Genomic DNA, 17555 nt, shown 5'->3' with positions numbered 1-17555 from the left:
TGCCAATGTGACTATGGTGAGTAAGGGTATCCTTAGAAATTGTATCTGTAGCAGATGGATGATATGTCTCTACCTTCTTTGGTATTGTTTAAGCAGGACTTTTTCCCTTCTCTGCCGTTAGTTATCTGTGTGTCAGTCTGCAAACTGGGGAGATGCTTCCCATTCAGCGGTCAATTTCTATGTATGGATTAGCATGCTGCACATTGGATTATAGGCAATAGTTATCTGTATGATTTGAGTTATTTATTTTTAAATGACCTGATGCTTAAGTTCCTAGGACAGGTCCAGCTACTGTGAAAATTTCAAATATCATGAAGCATTCTGCTATTGTGAAATGGACTGAAGTACCTGCAGAAGACTGTTTGGGCTTCCTCCAGGGATACAGAATCAACTACACAGACACAATGAAGAATCTCTCTTTGGGTAGGTCACTATGTCACATTATCATAAAAGACAAGAGCAACATTTCACACATAGAGCAGTAGCAATCAGACATAATCGTTGCCTACAAATTACAAGTGTTGAGCTACTTAATGCCTTTGCATATAACTTTATCCACCTTTGATTTCAGTGGCAGTTGAGTCTGTCACTAGATCAACTGCCTCAACTGCCAGTGAACATTTTAATATTCTAACTAGTTTAGACTATCCAGAGACTTCTAATGATTACAGGGTATGCTCTCAGTTTATTATGAAATATATCTTTAAAGATTTAGCATCAGCATCACCACAGGAGGCCAAAATTCAGATCAATTTAGGCCATGAAAGAAACACTCAACATATTTTCAATTCAGAAAAGTGTTCAAAGGTTCACAGAATTACCCTCCAGTTCAATACAATTTGTTTTAATTTACAAGTGACTAAGTTGCTATTAAAGCTTCAGCCATTTTCATGACACTAAAACCCACTAGGCTAAGATGCTTAAAACTCCTGCTGCTAAAAATATAGTAGCCATTTCTATTAAACACTGAAAGGAAGGATATGCTATCAGCATGTTTACCACTTAGCTTAAGGTATTGTGACAATTCACACTATTTCTGTGTTGCATTATGACTCAGCTCAGCTAGTTCCTGAAGATCTCTACTGGAGGTCAAAGATAAGCAGCAAATAAGAATCGTGCATTATCGGACTGAAAATGAAATATAGTCTCAACAGTTTCCTGCTCATATTGAAAGACAGATTAAATAAGTGATCAGTTAATACCATCTCCAAAGAATATAGTTTTAAGTTGGTTCCTAAAGGCACGATATTAATTACAAAGAAAGATTTATTGATTAGTTAGAAGCTAATGAATGGTGGGCTGATTCCATTTTACCTGAGCTCATATCAGAGAAATTTACAACAGATTCTCTTTTGATTGATATCCTCGCTCTTGTCTGCAGGGGAAAGATTCCAAGCTGCAAGTTACAACACATTGAGGTTTAGATCTTTAACTTTCATAGCTAGTGCAGTCTGCATATCAAGAGAGATGACAAATATTTCCTGAAAACAGTAGAAGAGCAAAACGGAAGAGCAACTGGTTTCTAGAACTCAAAAATCAGCGGATGGACATAATGGATGATCAAAAAATAATCAAAACTTGGTGGATGAAATCCTGGCTTCATGAAGTCAATGGCAAGAGTCCCATTGACTCAAAGGCAGATTTCACCCCAGGTTCCAGCTTAGAAATTTGAGTATTTTGAAAAAACAAATCCCAGGGTTGCTTGAACTTTGTCGGCAGAAAGAGTTGAAAAACTGCTGAAGTGTAGTGACAATTCAAGTCACTGCAATGTCAATTAGCCTGACAGATGATTACTGGGTTTTCCAGAAAGGAAGGATGATAAGCTTCATTTCACAGACTCTTTGCCTCACTCAGCTCTACGATCACACCTTTTGCTTTCAGGAAATAGGCTATTTTCTTTAACATTAAAACTTCCATATCAAGGGTATCTAAATGCTTGGCAGTATTCTATAACATAAAGGGCACTGTTGTATTGCTAGTGAAGTTATTCTGGTGACAGCAAAATCATCCACTGCACCTTCAGAAAGGAAATAGTTTTGAACTAAACCCAAGCAGTACAGCTGTGGATCTGAACATACAGTCTTTTCTCACACAAATACCTACCTGAATAGTACATCACTGAAGTCAAGTAAAGTGAGTGTTGCCTGATGAATGAGGATTGCTCACGTTAGTAAAAGGCCCCCTGGTATGTTCCTTCTATCACCTGCTTTGACAGTTACCAGGCATCTACAAGCTCCTTTGAGTCATGCATTCTACATTAGGGGTCAAATTCAGGGTGTAGACACTTAATGTAGATGTACAAGCACGCTGATTAGGCAGTAACATTCAGATAAGTCCTTATTCCGACTGTCACAACAGTAGATACCCAGGAAACTCACTTTCAGTAAGTTTCACACCCCTCTCCCCCTCCCAGTCTACAGTATATACGAGCCTACCATGGCTACCCTTTAAGGATAGCTCAAGTGGTAGAGGCTCATGCTTTTAGCACTGGAGTTCTTGGGTTAAATACCCAGGCAATTACCTATACTGGAAGTTTATGGCACACCATCTTCAAATAGCCATACACTGAGATTGCTTGTTCCAGGATCCGGATTAATTTCAAGAAGAGAGGCTACATAGTGGGTCCCAATCCCAGCATCCGCCATAGAATGCTTCCTCCTTTGGCACCAACCGTAGAAGGTCTGCAGAGTATGGTTTCCTACAGGTTTGGGATGAGGGCATGAAGTTGGGCCTCTTCTCAGCTACAGCTTTATGGGCTTGTTCCTATGTACAGCTTGAATTTGGCTCTAGTGTTGTACATTTGCTGATCCCTCACCCTCTTGTGTTGCAGCTATTGCTGTCAATTCTTCTACCACCTGCTACCTGTTAACAGGACTTAAAGAAAAAACTGCCTATAGAGTACAGATTTCAGGAGTCACCACTGCAGGAGAAGGAGCCCAAAGTCGTTCACAGTTTTTCACTACTCTGAAATATGGTACTGTGAAGTTCTTTTTGTGACTGTGCTGTGCTGCATTGATTCACACCATAAAAATGGGTTGTGGTATTTTATTCCAAAACCTCAGCCCTGGGCAATATTAGCCATGAGTAGAACAACCTGTAAAACTGAGAGGCGGAGCTAGGAAAAGGGTGTGATCCCCCTACAGCTTTTTGCTTCTCTTTGACTTGAAGGAGGGGTAAACATGATAGACTCCCATGAACTCTCTTCAGCAGACAAGCAATGAGGGAGGCCTATAATTTCATTCTGATCAGTTTTTGTACGGCACTAAAACAAACAAACAAACAAACCCACACACCAAGGGCTTGAAGCAGACAGAAACGGGAAAGGAACTAAAATTCCCCTGTAAACATGAAATGGTTCATCATTAACTTAAACCAATTTTCATATGAGAACACTTGGATATAAATTGACCATGAATAAATTTTATGCTGGAAGTTTAAAGAAGGTTTCTATAAACCCTCAGAAGAGTGAGGTTCAAGAACAGCCTCCCAACAGGAACAGTGGGAGGCAAACAACCTAACTAGTTTTAAGAATGATCTAGATAAATTTTAGTGGGATTTGATGGGGTTGCTTGGGAAGAGGGGGAGGCTGGGCTTGGTGGCCCAAAGAGTTCCTTTTGGGTTAGTTTTATGTTCCTAAATCTCATGCAGGACTTTAGCTGGTCAGCTGTAGATGTCAGGAAGGAATTCCTTCCTTCCCACCCATCCCTGATGTAGTCGGAGTTTTTTCCCTTCCCTTTTCTGATGCATCAGAAATGACCATGCCCAGATGAAACTCTGGAAAAGGTGGGCTAGTGCACTGAGGCTGTGTAGAGAATTTTCTTGTACCATTCACTTGGCTGGTGGGTCTTTCTCACGTGCTCCAGATCACTGATTGCCAGATTTGGGGTCAGGAAGGAATTTTCCCCCAAGTCAGGATGGCAGGAAACTTGGGGTCATGGGTTGTTTTGATTTGCTTTTTTGCCTTACTCTGCAGCATGGGCCACAGGTTCCTTGCTAGAATCGTCTGGATATATCTCACCAAATCTGGATATATATCTCACCAAATCAATTCCCTGCCATTGCAGGGGCCTCGGACATTGGTTCACCTCAGTCCCTTGTACTCTCTACCTGTGGCACATAATAGTTTAGTCTCCTGAGGGCTGTATTACATTAGTTTAATCTAGGTTATTGGGTTCAATATAGGGATAACTGGGTGGGTTTCCATAGCTCGTAATGTGCACGAGGTCAGAGCACATGATCTGCTGGTCCCTTCTGGCCTTAAAAACTGTGACATGCTGCCGCTAAGGAATCAAGCTTGGTACAATCAGTGAGTAAAGCAAGGACACACTGTTTGTATCAGATTCTATTTGCACTAACTTTCAAATGAATGTGACCAGTTACTGACATGGCTGCTTAAAAAAAACAACAAATTTTGTTATGAGAAAAATTATGAATTTCAGCGTTTTTATTTTGAAGTGTCCATTTTTTCAAAGTTTCACAGTTTACTCATTTAAAAATATGAAAAATTATCAAAATGGCTGATGTATTGTTTACCAAAATCCATTTTTTTGGAACTGAAAAAATTTACAACTGTTTAAAAAAAATAAAATTCAGCCAGCTTTATTGTAAGTGTTGTTTGTGTCCACACAAAACTTAGTTAATACTTAGTTCTAATCATGCATTGACCACATCAACAGCATATGATTATCTTCCAGTAGCCAGGTTAAAATGCTGTTGGTTTTGCTGAGTATACAGGACCCTCTACCTGCCATCTAGGTAACCAAGATGGCATGTACTTCCTTACAGCTTTGTGCTGGTGGTGGTCTTTGTGCATCTCCTCTGGGCACTCAGAAAGGGGGCAGAAAGGGGTCTCTAGCAATACTTTCCCAGAAATTGTTGATGCAAATAATGGTAGGCAGCGTAGTAGGTATAGTTACACAGCCACGGTTGACATGGTTGTGTTGTGAATAAAGCTGCCTTTTTGTTGTAACCAGGTCAAATTAGCAGGTCATCAGCTGATTACAGAATCAAGGTTATAGTAATAGGGGACAAAAGAGGAGATCCTGGGACCAAAATGGCCCCTGATTTAATTTAGGGCTACTCTGAATTATGCTGGTTGAAGCAATCTCATAGTCTGGGGCTACAGATCTGGCCCATAGCTTAGATGGGGCCTTACAAGGCAAAGTACTCCCTACTCCACCCACTTTTTATACAGCTCCTTTCTGTGGTCAGCTTTTGATTTTAAAGATTTATCATTCAGTCATGTGTGGAACTTGAAATTAGTTTTCTATTGATTTGATTGTGGCTAAGATCACAGGGATCCCATGCTATAACTGTGAGGTTTATGCTTTGTGCAAAGAGAACTCCATCTCTTTCCAGTCTCTCAAACCCTGGTCCCATAAGTGATTTTCATCTCTGTTTATCTCTCATCAGATAAAGGGGAATTTGAAGGTATTGTTGCTGCCCTTTGTCTTGGCATCACATCCACCATGTTTTTTCTACCCATCATTTGTTCATTGATGCTTAGAAGGTAAGAGGGTAGTATTGATTTGGCTATTGCACAGCATAAGTACATTTTACTGACCTTGCATTCTGTAGTGTTGAGTCATGTCTTATTTTTGCACAACTAGTCTTTCTAATTTGAAACTAGAAATGACAAGTCCTTATGAGACAGGATGCAAAAAAGCAAGTTATACTGATAATTTACACAATTCTTGTGGGTTTGGAACAGCTTTAACAAACCAAGAATGTGCAAGCTACAGATGACTAAAGAGGCTTCTTTGCCACAAACTCAGAATGTTTTAGTCTTTGATACAGCTGCCAGTCCAGTTACCATCTCATACATCAATGGGATAAGTATGTAATACTACCTACTGTCCCCAAAATAGATAAAACTTCTTATGCAAGGAATAATTGTCCAATTGATAATTATGGCATATTTTTCCTGATGAACTGGGATCACAGTCCTATTACAGTAGGACTGTGGATTGATTGTTCAAAGCCACATACAGATTGATATAATTTAGAAAGTCTAAGTAGTGCATCAAATCCCACTAGTGCAAATCTGGGACATGATCTCGTACCACCTCCAACATTATGTTAAATGAGTGAAGAGGAAACAATGAGGGGAAGAAGACAGAGATAACAAGGCACCTGTTGAGACATGATGGTGGTTTTTCCCATTTTGTGAGGAACTATTTTCTATAGTGGAAGAATGTTGCATAATATCCCCTCCCCCAGAGAACAGTCTTTTTAAAATATTATTTTTACAAAATGTAAACTGAAGGAGCTATACTCTAATAAAATAAATAAATAAATAAATAATAAACCATGACTGGTTGCACATTAGTAAACTATTGGTGTGCATCTGAAAATGCACCAATAGTCTACTAATGCAAAACCTGTCATAGATTACTATAAGGAAACCCTGGAACCCTGCCCCCATCTCCGTTTTTTCTGCTTTAACTATTTCTCCTGTCATTATCTGACTTGATTAGTGCTGAGTGACTAGAGCAGACAAGATGTCAAAACCATAGCCTAAGGTCAAATATGGTCCATGGCATGATTTATTCTGGTCTACTGCTCCACCACAACTCTCCTCCCTGCAGCAACTATTCATCCTTTCTGGCCTCTCTCTGGCTTATCGCTACTTTCAGAATTTGAGGCTCATTGATATCTGTTCTGTAGCCGGAGGTGACAGCTTGAGTTTGTGTCAGGGCACTGGGAAATAGTGTGTCAAATCATGTGAACCTGTTATGATTTCAAGTTTGGAGCATGCCAAAATAAAACCAACCAACCAACCAACCGAAAACCTGAAGACTGACCCTACCCTTTGCATGAGAAAAAAATATATAAACATTTTTAAGATTCCAGAAACCTACATAACAGTTGTTTCTGACAGGATATTTTTGGAGGGTGGGGGTAGGGGGCAGGGTGGAGATCTAAGAAAATGAATTCACTCAGTCACATGAGCTAGGCTGATTTCTTAAAAAGTGCATCTAAAGGCAGAGCAGGCAGACAGCTTGAACTCCTTCAGTGACTTCCAGAAGCCTCTCAGCTCATGAGAGCAGAGTCAGAAAATGTTTATTCATCCAACAAAATACAATCTAGCTTTGAGGTATTGCACTGATAATATTAAAGTGAATCATTTAAAAAAAAAAACACATACAGAGTGCTATTCTACTGATTTCATATGCAGAGAGAATTGGGGCCAGGAGATTCTCGACAGAGTCCAAGTTAAATTAATTCTACTCACACTGACTTCAACAGGAGCAGAGTTAGGCCAACATTAACTGCTTTTGAAATTCCTTCCCTGCTTCCACATTTTGCTCTCCACCATTTCCACTGGAAAATAATTGCCAGAAGCTCCGTTATTGTTATGGAAGTGCCAAACTAATCAGGATGGAGCCTTGTGTTGCTCAGAGCGATACAGAGGTAGTCTCAGTCCCTGTTCTGAGAAGCTTACAGTCTAGGATGACCCATATTAAGGCTGGGATGGGAGGGGTAATGATACTCTAGATATAATTTTTATATACATATTGTAATAGAGACTTACCCAATCTGGCTCTGGGCTTGTCTCCTGCCTCAGTTTCCCCTTGCCTTGAGATGGTTCTTTCTGCCATGGCCTTCTGGTCAAGTCAAAAGTCCTCCCCTTCCAGAGTATAAGCCAAGTCCAAACACACACAAGTCTTCCATGCCACACTCACCTGACACAGTCCTTCTTTCAAGGGTTCATTTTCTCTTCCACACCACACTCTTTCAGCATTACCCTTCTCCTGGGCTCAGCTGTAGCCTTCCTGGGCACTACTCGGTCCTTTCATCTACCCTTCATTCACAGGGTTCAATGCATCACCTCACCAGGTGGCAGCTTAAAAAAAAAGTCACTCCTGTCTTCCCTTAATAGCAAGGGTCTCTGCAACCCCTCACAGAGTGACAGCATAGGCACACCCAGCCTCCACTACAGATGCCCAGCCTTGGGAACCCAGAACACCTGGGCTGTCTGCCCTGTTATCCCAGGCTGTCCTGCTTTCTTTCCAGGGCCTCTTCCCACATGCTTCCAGGCCTCCTATTGCTCCTTCCCACTTTTTATAGCTCACAGACCTACTTCCATGGAGTCTTCCTGTTCACTTTTCACAGAGCATTCACTTCCAAGCCCTTACTAGTGGAGTCTCCCTCATCCACTCTTGACAGGCCGCTCTTATCCCCACAGCAGACCTGCTATTATCACCTAACTTCAGCAGGCATTTCCACCACCTGGGGGAGGTGAGTAGGGTTGTCAACTTTCTAATCACACAAAACCAAACACCCCTGGCCTGCCCCTGAGGCCCCCACCCCTTCTCCGAGGCCCTGTCCCCACTCATTCCATCTCCGCTCACTCTCCCCTACCCTCACTCACTTTCACCAGATTGGGGGCAGAGGGTTGTGATGCAGGGGGGTGAGGGCTCAGGTTGGGGCCAGGGATGAGGGGTTTGGGATGCAGGAGAGGGCTCCAGGTTGGAGTGCGGGGGTGGGTATGGGCTCTGGCCTGAGGGCAAGGATGAGGGGTTTAGGGTGCAGGAGGGGGCTCTGGGCTCAGGCCAAGGAGTGCAGGAGGGGGTGCAGGCTCTGGTTGGGGGCATGGGCTCTGGGATGGGGCCAGGGATGAGGGGTTTGGGGTGAAGGAAGGGGCTCCAGACTGGGGCAAGGGTGTCGGGGGGAGTGAGGGCTCCGGTTGGGGGTATGGGCTCTGGGTTGGGGCCAGGATGAGGGGTTTGGAGTGCAGGAGGGGGCTGAGGTAGGGGGTTGCAGGGTGTGCAGGCTCCGGGAGGGAGTTTGGGTGTGGGAGGGACGCCAGGCTGAGGCAGGGGTTTGGGGTACGGGAGGGTGTTCAGGGTCTCGGCAGCACTTACCGTGGCTCCCAGAAGTGGCCACCAGGTCCCTGCAGCCCCTAGATGCATGGGTTGCCAGGGAGACTCTGTACGCTGCCCTCGCCCCCACAGGAGCCGTCCCCACAGCTCCCATTAGTTGTGGTTCCCGGCCAATGGAAGCTGTGGAGCCTTCCATGCGTCTAGGGGCTGCAGGGACCTGGTGGCCACTTCCAGGAGCCGCGCGGAGATAGGGCAGGCAGGGAGCCTGCCTTAGCCCTGGGGCCCCGCTGCACCGCCAAGTGGACTTTTAACGGCCCAGTCGGCGGTTCCGACTGGAGCTGCCAGAGTCCCTTTTCGACCAGGCATTCTGGTCGAAAACTGGATGCCTGGCAACCCTAGTGAGCCAAGAATGCCGCTGGTGCATTTGAGCCCCAACCCTCTTAAAGGCCCAGCTCACTCTGTGGCATGTATACTTATTTCCATTTTAGAGTAGTTTTGTATTTATATAAAATAGTATCACCTTTCTCCAGCTGCCTCTCAGTTTAACCATCAAATACTGTCTGATTTCTTGTAGGCCTGGAGGCCTAGCTTGAACACATACATGGTAAAGTTAGCCAGAGTTAGAGGTGGCTAGCTTTTGAAAGCTTGTTATTTCTCAGGTCCCAAGTTCAATAAGAGATTATAAACCACGTTGAGGTGGTGTTCATGAAGGCCCTCAGCTGAAGCTAATTTGAACAAGGCTCATGAATTTGGTTTTACCTTGGTAAAGCACCACAGGTTTTCCCCCACCACTAACCCTAATAGGATTTAAGCACAGAGGCAGACATACTAGCTAAGCCCTGAAAATGCAGCTAGAATTTGCATTTTATATCAAGTCTGCATGAGGAAGTACCTATTTGTTGTAGCAACCAGACAAGGTACTAACAAACTTCAACAGGCCTTTATTTTTAAAGTGGAAACCTCTTTACCAAGCTGCTGCTGCACCCTCGGTAGCTCTCACTCTGCCTCCTCAACTCCTCCCCATTTCCTGTCCTTTCACACTCCCAACAGCCAGTGATCCCAGTTTAATAATTACAAGGAGCATCTAAACATCACATTCCCTCCTCTCTTAAGAAACTCTCCCAATTAAAATAAACATTGTTGTTCTAACCACAGGAACAAATATGAAACAAGACACTATACTGCTGGCAGAAATATTATACTGAAAACACTGTAGATACTACATAACAGTCTCTAGTCCAGACAGGTGGTCGTCTGGGTCTGACAGGCGGTCTCTCAAGCCCTGGTTCCAGTGCAATGTCCTGTTGTGTTGATACTACGGTGAAGTCATCCAGTGCAGACTGGGTGTTGACATAATCTCCTCTTGGTGCATAGGCAGGTGCAAGAAAAGAAGCATTCTATACTCGTCCATCAGAAAGTTGATCCCTTCTTCTCTATGATTTTTTAGAGAAGCTGTGAATTTATGGTCCCCTTTGCATAAAATTCCAGGTTTTCGTATTCGAACGAAGGAACCACACTAAAACTTTTGTTCCTTAGCACCCCACCGTTTGTCTGTGAAATCCTTATACTTTGCTTGGTTCTGTTCAACTGTTTTTCTCACATCATCCTTGGTTGGGGCCTCAGGTCGTGCCTTTAACAATCCAGCAATGTTCAGTTTAGTATTCTTCTGTTTCCCATGCAGTAACTCTGTGGGTGATCTTTGCGTTGTGGCATGTAGTGTAGCCCGGTATGCTTGCAAGAAATCAGTAGTGAAGGTTATCCACAATCGCCCTTCCAGTTTAGCAGTTTGCAAACTCCCTTTCAAAATTCTGTTAAACGGTTCAATTTCCCCATTGGCTTGAGGGATAGGGATGACCTTCTGTGTAAAATGTTCCTCTCTGCTAGAAAAGTTTCAAACTCCAGGGAAGTAAATTGACTACCATTATCTGAAACCAGTTCTTTGGGGTTACCTTCCCTGCTAAAAACTGAAGAGAGGAACTTAATTCTGTAGCAGAAGAGATTTGCGATGTAAACGCTACCTCAGGCCATTTACTGAAATAGTCTATTAAAGTGATGGCATAACAGCAGTCACTTGGAGCAGTATCAAAGGGTCCTACAATGTCCATTGCCACTTTTTCCCATGCAGATTCAGGAAGAGGAACAGGCTGTAATGGAGGGGTATATGTCACTGCTGTCTTATCATGCATTTGGCAAGTGACACAGGTTTTCCAGCCTGGGAAATTGTATGCCCCAGAAAGGAGAGTTTGGTTTGTCTAAATTTGCATTTGGACCTATTGAGCTTGAGGCCTGCTTTGCCGATGCAGTTTAGTACAGATGACAGGTTATTGTCATGCTTCTCAGAAGTATTTCCAAACACGATAATCATCCAGATAGCACTGAACTCCATATTGATTCTTCAGAATCAATTACATCATTTTTTGGAAGGCATTTGGGGCAGATGCAAGACCATATGCAACACGTTTAAAATGAAATAGTCCCTCATGTGTAATAAATGCTGTGAGGTCTCTGCTATCTTCATGCAACATAACCTGATAGTATGCGCTCTGCAGATCAAGAGTAGAAAACATCTTTGCTCCACAGAGTTCTGCAAATACTTCTTCTATGTGAGGAAGAGGATGGCTGTCAATCACAATAGCTTTATTTGGCTCCCTTAAGTCCACACAAAGGTGAATGGCTCCACCCTTCTTCTGGGTCACTACTATATGTAAAAAGAAAAGGAGTACTTGTGGCACCTTAGAGACTAACAAATTTATTTGAGCGTAAGCTTTCGTGAGCTACAGCTCACTTCATCGGATGCATTCAGTGGAAAATACAGTGGGGAGATTTATATACACAGAACATGAAACAATGGGTGTTGCCATCCACACTGTAACCATAGTGATCACTTAAGGTGAGCTATTACCAGCAGGAGAGGAAAAAAAAAAAGACCTTTTGTAGTGATAATCAAGGTGGGCCATTCCCAGCAGTTGACAAGAACGTCCGAGGAACAGCGGGGGAAGGAATAAACATGGGGAAATAGTTTTACGTTGTGTAATGACACATTCACTCCCAGTCTTTATTCAAGCCTAAGTTAATTGTATCCAGTTTGCAAATTAATTCCAATTCGGCAGTCTCTCGTTGGAGTCTGTTTTTGAAGTTTTTTTGTTGAAGAATTGCCACTTTTAGGTCTGTAATCTAGTGACCAAAGAGATTGAAGTGTTCTCCAACTGGTTTTTGAATGTTATAATTCTTGACGTCTGATTTGTGTCCATTTATTCTTTTATGTAGAGACTGTCCAGTTTGGCCAATGTACATGGCAGAGGGGCATTGCTGGCACATGATGGCATATATCACATTGGTAGATGTGCAGGTGAACGAGCCTCTGATAGTGTGGCTGATGTGATTAGGCCCTATGATGGTGTCCCCTGAATAAATATGTTTCAGAGTAGCAGCCGTGTTAGCCTGTATTCGCAAAAAGAAAAGGAGTATTTGTGGCACCTTAGCGACTAACAAATTTGAGCATAAGCCTTCGTGAGCTACAGCTCACTTCATCGGATGAAGTGAGCTGAAACTCACAAAGGCTTATGTTCAAATAAATTTGAATAGACACGTGGTCACAGTTGGCAACAGGCTTTGTTGCAAGGATAGGTTCTTGGGTTAGTGATTCTGTTGTGTGATGTGTGGTTGCTGGTGGGTATTTGCTTCAGGTTGGGGGTCTGTCTGTAAGCAAGGACTGGCCTGTCTCCCAAGATCTGTGAGAGTGATGGGTCGTCCTTCAGGATAGTTTGTAGATCCTTGATGATGCTCTGGAGAGGTTTTAGTTGGGGGCTGAAGGTGATGTCTAGTGGCGTTCTGTTATTTTCTTTGTTGGACCTGTCCTGTAGTAGATAACTTCTGGGTACTCTTCTGACTCTGTCAATCTGTTTCTTCAGTTCAGCAGGTGGGTATTGTAGTTGTAAGAATGCTTGATAGAGATCTTGTAGGTGTTTGTTTCTGTCTGAGGGGTTGGAGCAAATGCGGTTGTATCATAGAGCTTGGCTGTAGACAATGGGGCGTGTGGTGTGGTCTGGATGAAAGCTGGAGACATGTAGGTAAGCATAGTGGTCAGTAGGTTTCCGGTATAGGGTGGTGTTTATGTGACCATCGCTTATTAGCACCGTAGTGTCCAGGAAGTGGATCTCTTGTGTGGACTGGTCCAGGCTGAGGTTGATGGTGGGATGGAAATTGTTGAAATCATGGTGGAATTCCTCAAGGGCTTCTTTTCCATGGGTCCAGATGATGATGTCCTCAATGTAGCGCAAGTAGAGTAGGGGCATTAGGGGACGAGAGCTGAGGAAGCGTTGTTCTAAGTCAGCCATAAAAATGTTGACATACTGTGGGGCCATGCGGGTACCCATAGTAGTGCCGCTGATTTGAAGGTATACATTGTCCCCAAATGTGAAATAGTTATGGGTGAGGACAAAGTCCAGCCACCAGGTTTGCCATGACATTATAGGGGATACTGTTCCTGACGGCTTGTAGTCCATCTTTGTGTGGAATGTTGGTATAGAGGGCTTCTACATCCATAGTGGCTAGGATGGTGTTTTCAGGTCCACACAAGAGATCCACTTCCTGGACACTATGGTGCTAATAAGTGATGGTTACATAAACACCACCCTATACTGGAAACCTACTGACCGCTATGCCTACCTACATGCCTCCAGCTTTCATCCAGACCACACCACACGATCCATTGTCTAAAGCTAAGCGCTATGATACAACCACATTTGCTCCAACCCCTCAGACAGAGACAAACACCTACAAGATCTCTATCAAGCATTCTTACAACTACAGTACCCACCTGCTGAAGTGAAGAAACAGATTGTCAGAGCCAGAAGAGTACCCAGAAGTTACCTACTACAGGACAGGCCCAACAAAGAAAATAACAGAACGCCACGAGCCATCACCTTCAGCCCCCAACTAAAACCTCTCCAACGCATCATCAAGGATCTACAACCTATCCTGAAGGATGACCCATCACTCTCACAGATCTTGGGAGACAAGCCAGTCCTTGCTTACAGACAGCCCCCCAACCTGAAGCAAATACTCACCAGCAACCACACACCAGAACCACTAACCCAGGAACCTATCCTTGTAACAAAGCCCGTTGCCAACTGTGTCCACATATCTATTCAGGGGACACCAACATAGGGCCTAATCACATCAGCCACACTATCAGAGGCTCGTTCACCTGCACATCTACCAATGTGATATATGCCATCATGTGCCAGCAATGCCCCTCTGCCATGTACATTGGCCAAACTGGACAGTCTCTACATAAAAGAATAAATGGACACAAATCAGACGTCAAGAATTACGACATTCAAAAACCAGTTGGAGAACACTTCAATCTCTTTGGTCACTAGATTACAGACCTAAAAGTGGCAATTCTTCAACAAAAAAACTTCAAAAACAGACTCCAACGAGAGACTGCTGAATTGGAATTAATTTGCAAACTGGATACAATTAACTTAGGCTTGAATAAAGACTGGGAGTGAATGTGTCATTACACAACGTAAAACTATTTCCCCATGTTTATTCCTCCCCCCCGCTGTTCCTTGGACGTTCTTGTCAACTGCTGGAAATGGCCCACCTTGATTATCACTACAAAAGGTTTTTTTTTTTCTCTCCTGCTGGTAATAGCTCACCTTAAGTGATCACTATGGTTACAGTGTGTATGGTAACATCCATTGTTGCATGTTCTCTGTGTATATAAATCTCCCCACTGTATTTTCCACTGAATGCATCCGATGAAGTGAGCTGTAGCTCACAAAAGCTTATGCTCAAATAAATTTGTTAGTCTCTAAAGTGCCACAAGTACTCCTTTTCCTTTTTGCCAATACAGACTAACATGGCTGCTACTCTGAGTACTATACGTGAAACCCATTCTGAGGAGTCAATCTCTTCAATAACGTCCTTTTGAACAAGTTTTCTCAGTTCCTCTGAAACAGCTTCCTTGACTGAAAATGGTAAGCGCCGTAACTTCTGTCGTACAAGCATCACATTATTCCACTTTTTAACTTTATGCAGAAATCCATAAGCACAGCCAAGTTTCTCCTCAACCTGGTGTTGGGTCCCAGCTGAAACTGGTGTGTGTACCGCAAAAGTGCTTTGCTGAGGAAGATCAGTTTGTCCATTAACTACCCTGAGATTTAAAGCAGCCAATAAATCTCTGCCAAGGATAGGAGTGCCTTTGTGGACAATGTAGAACTCTGCAGTTACACAGCAATCACCAAAAGTAACTATTGCTGGCAGGCAGCGACGTACTGGAATATTTTTTTTTCAAATAGCACACCAAGTGAAGTTTGGGTTCAGTAAGAGGCACATCTTTAAAGTAATGCAAATTTGATGGAATCAGGTAGTATAGATACTGCTGAGCCAGTGTCCAACATTAGCTGAATAGAGTGTGATTTGCCTGAGGGTATGGCGGAAACGTTTACAGTGCACTTTATTTGTTCTGGAATATGTGCAGTAGTGATTTTGTCCACGCTCAGCACAGTAACATCTGGTATTGTAACTGCATGCACCTGTTGATTGAACTGGCTGCTGCGACATACTTTAGCAAAATGCCCAATCTTTTTGCAATGATTGCACTAAGCTACATTTGCCGGACATCCTGTATAGCTTGCAAGGTGTTGTGGGGATCCACAGTGAAAGCATGTATTTTGAATTTGCTGATTCGGTGGTTTTTCATTAGTTTTCCTCTTGTAATTGTTTGTCTGCAGCGACAGTGAACTTTTCTGCAAAGGAGTCACAGCCTGGACTGTGCCTCCTGTATCCATGCTCATTATTTTGGCTTCAGCTGTAGCTGACTCAATCTGGGTAGCAGTGGTTATTGCTTTTTCTAGTGTAAGTTGTGGTTCTAAAAGGAAGCGTTCTCTTACATGAAGCACAGTTGTTTTCTAGTCTCTAATCATCTCATCTGCCATATTCCCAAAGTCACAAGTTACAATCAGACTCCTCAGGGAAGCAATATACTGCATTATAGGCTCCCCTGTTTTCTGCTCATGCTGGCAAAATCTGTAGTGATTAACTACTACATTCACTTTTGGCACAAAAACGTTCTTTAATGCAGTGAGTGCAGTCTCATATTTATCATCTTCAAGGGGAAACGTGTAAAATATATGCTGACCTTCTGCTCCAAGGCAGTGGATTAGCAAAGCATGCTTTCTTACTTCAGAAATCTCTGTAGCACTGATTGCAAGCAGATAAGTCTCAAACATATGGATCCAGGCAATAAAAGCAATTGGAGGCTTACCTGGGCTTTGCAGAAAGGGTGCAGGTGGGTTCAGAGGCAGAAGATCCATCCTCGTTGCCAAAATGTTGTAGCAACCAGGCAAGATACTAACAAACTTCAACAGGCCTTTATTTTTAAAGTGGAAATCTCTTTACCAAGCTGCTGCTGCACCCTCGGTAGCTCTCACTCCGCCTCCTCAACTTCCTCCCCTCCTTCCTGTTTCCTGTCCTTTCAGACTCCCAACAGCCACTGCTCCCAATTCTAATAATTACAAGCAGCATCTAAACACCACACTATTGCTCTACAGTTAGTTCACTGAATACCATGTCTGATCCTTCAGTCAAGTAGGTGGATCTCCCATTGTGTCGGAGTCCCAAGCAAGGGGTGACATGGGCTAATATAGCTCTGCTGTACTCTGCCTTCTAGTCCCTAGGCCTCCACAGGTTTGTAGCATCATGGGGGAGGAGCAGATGCTTGCTCTTGATTGATGGGCAGATTTCTAAATGGAAACTGATCTATAAGTTGCTACTGATAAGACAAAGTAAACCTGCAAGGGAGGAAAGGGGGTTGGAGGAGCCAGGAAATAGTGATGGATTAAAGAAAGAGAAAGTGGATATGCAGTATAGATGGAAAGAGAGTTACATGCTGATGGCCTTCATAGCTCTTGTTAATTACACTAAATAATTTTGCACCAGAAACTCACTAACTTACTGTGAAAATATAGACTATAGTTTTGGACCTCCAATTTGTGTGTTTGTGTGTGTTGTTAATAGCTGCTAGAAGACATCCTGGTCTGATGGTCATGAAAATACTGACAAACTATGTACATGACTTGTGATGAAAACAGAAGTATATGAAGGCTCAGTCATTTATTTGGAGCCTCAGTTTAAAAAGCATGTCTTTCCAGGTCAAGAAAATTGTGCTGGCCAACTGTCCCAGATCCAAGAAACAGCAGCGCTATCCAAGATGTGGCAAGAATCAGTCCACGGGTATGAAAAGTGTTTATGAATGGGCCCTTTCAGTGAATTACAGCAGCACTGATTACTAGCGTCTTCTCTTTTTAATTGTGCCTGGTAAATGTACAGCATTAAAGATCTAGCAGAAGCTCTGGTAGTATTAGGAATGTAGTGTCAGGCTTTTACAGGGGATTTTCCGACTCCTTTTTAAAAAGGTTTTATTGATTTTTTTTTCCCAAGCATTATGCAATGTGCACTGAGGCAAATGTGTGAAAAACAAAGACAAAAAACCATGAAGTAACTCAAAAAGAAAAAAAAAGTTACTTTTTTGACTTATACAAAGTCCATTATGTAAGAGTCAATAATCACCAGGACTGATGGTTTCTTGAGAAATCCAGAGTGTGAAAGTTCACGTGAATCTGGAATTGTTCAAATACACAATTAATAGAATCCTGGAATATATGAAAGTTAGATAAAACATTTTGAACCAAAATTCACAGCTGCATCACAAAGGAGCTG

At 42.9% G+C, this 17555-nt stretch overlaps 1 protein-coding gene across 1 annotated transcript; it reads left to right on the top strand.

Moving 5' to 3' along the window:
• Positions 1-325: 325 nt before the first annotated feature.
• Positions 326-17087, top strand: LOC144264750 (interleukin-6 receptor subunit beta-like). Its single transcript, XM_077816544.1, has 4 exons — positions 326-423; positions 2831-2974; positions 5413-5509; positions 16988-17087. Exons 1-4 carry the CDS (start codon positions 405-407, stop codon positions 17073-17075), a joined length of 348 nt encoding a protein of 115 aa, XP_077672670.1. The 5' UTR covers positions 326-404; the 3' UTR covers positions 17076-17087.
• The last annotated feature ends 468 nt before the right edge of the window (positions 17088-17555 follow it).

The sequence above is a fragment of the Eretmochelys imbricata genome, chromosome 5 (assembly GCF_965152235.1).
Source record: "Eretmochelys imbricata isolate rEreImb1 chromosome 5, rEreImb1.hap1, whole genome shotgun sequence".
In the NCBI taxonomy this organism is placed as follows: Eukaryota; Metazoa; Chordata; order Testudines; family Cheloniidae; genus Eretmochelys; species Eretmochelys imbricata.
Note: the sequence above shows the minus strand (reverse complement) of the source record. Positions and strands in the feature narration are given on the sequence as shown.

What these genes read in the sequence shown, in the direction of transcription:
- LOC144264750 (XM_077816544.1), top strand. An exon ending in TTTCACTACTCTGAAATATG is followed by an intron (nt 2,975 to 5,412) that starts GTACTGTGAAGT and finishes ATCTCTCATCAG; the next exon opens with ATAAAGGGGAATTTGAAGGT. An exon ending in TGTTCATTGATGCTTAGAAG is followed by an intron (nt 5,510 to 16,987) that starts GTAAGAGGGTAG and finishes ATGTCTTTCCAG; the next exon opens with GTCAAGAAAATTGTGCTGGC.